This window comes from Phytophthora infestans, genomic scaffold, assembly GCF_000142945.1.
Source record: "Phytophthora infestans T30-4 supercont1.1435 genomic scaffold, whole genome shotgun sequence".
Lineage (NCBI taxonomy): Eukaryota > Oomycota > Peronosporomycetes > Peronosporales > Peronosporaceae > Phytophthora > Phytophthora infestans.
The window spans coordinates 424-1,662 of record NW_003307184.1 but is presented as its reverse complement, the minus strand read 5'-3'; the positions used below and the strand labels follow the sequence as shown (position 1 = coordinate 1,662).

The following is a 1,239-nucleotide window of genomic DNA, read 5'->3' as shown; positions in this document are numbered from 1 at the left end:
TATTCGAGCTTATGGATCCGGGGCCTAGATCGTGGATCTGGCCGTAGAGTTGCCTTGCGGGTGTGTTCCCTTGCCTTTGTGTTGTCCTTTAAGTCGTACTTGCCGCCTCCTGTGACGGGATCTTGAGAGTTGAGAGCCCCTAGGGTGTAACCGACCAAGTAGTAAATTCGGTTAACCTGTCGGATCTGCACAAGTAAATGAAAAGCTCACTAGGTTGTAGGATCTGGCCAATGTATTATCCAGTTATCACTACCAACACTAGATTCGCAATTCCCAACCTTCTCGGAGCTCGTACGGCCAATGTAGTTCCGGTTCTTGAGGGCAGGAAGGCACTTGCGTGTCACTGTGCAAATTGGAGTCTGTATTGATATTTAAGCCTATACCTGCCTGCTTGCGACGACGGCAGCAAATACGCTAATATTCTCTTAAAAACAGACAAAGAAGGTAGCTCTCCCTTGTGCATCCGCATGTAGTGTACAATAACTTCAACTTCTTGTCGTCGTTGCGCAACTTTTGCCCAAAATCGCTCGCCAGGTGCACAAGAGCGAACACTTTGTTGCAACTGCAACAACGGGTAAAACGCCACTTGGAACTCGGATGATCCTTTGGCTAAATCTTGCAGATCCACAACTGTATTGGCCTCGATATCCTCATCAGTTAAAAAATTTCCATTTTTCTCTTGGAAGTATTGGTAGCGGTTATTCCGATCTCGTATGACCAGTTTCTCTCGAGCTTTGTTGACGTTACTCTCGAAGTAGAAGCTGCTATCGTTCTTTAGTCCTTCGCAGAAAGCACGGAGCTCTCGTCCGTCCATGACACCAGATTCATCGACGTCGAATTGCTTGAAAGCGTAGTGCAATAGCTCACTCTTGGACCATGTAGCGACGGTGGCAATACAGATGACGAAGTCGTCGAAGTGGATTCTTCGAAGATTTCGGACCAACCCGACGGCTTCGAAAAGTCCCTTTGTGAGCTGTCGTGGTTGTTCGTGCAACATGGAGAAGAACTCGTTCGTTGTGATATCGCCAGTCCCAAGTTCTTCTTCATGATCGAAAAATCGACGCATCGCCTCGATATTTCGCTTTTGAAGTCCCAAGGAAAGACAGAGTTTTTCAGCTTGTTTTGTCTCGAGTAAGAGACCGAAGTTCCCACCGGCAAACGACCCCGTTTCATCCACTTCAGGAGCTGCTACAGGTGGGCTGTCAGCTACAACAACGGTTGATCTTCCACTGTCGAGAA

General features: G+C 47.7%; 1 protein-coding gene across 1 annotated transcript; it reads right to left on the bottom strand.

The window, feature by feature from the left end:
* Positions 1-485: 485 nt before the first annotated feature.
* PITG_22155 (uncharacterized protein) lies at positions 486-997 on the bottom strand (the record flags this gene model as incomplete). Its single annotated transcript, XM_002909909.1, has 2 exons — positions 486-640; positions 748-997. 2 exons carry the CDS (start codon positions 995-997, stop codon positions 486-488), a joined length of 405 nt encoding a protein of 134 aa, XP_002909955.1.
* Positions 998-1,239: the final 242 nt, after the last annotated feature.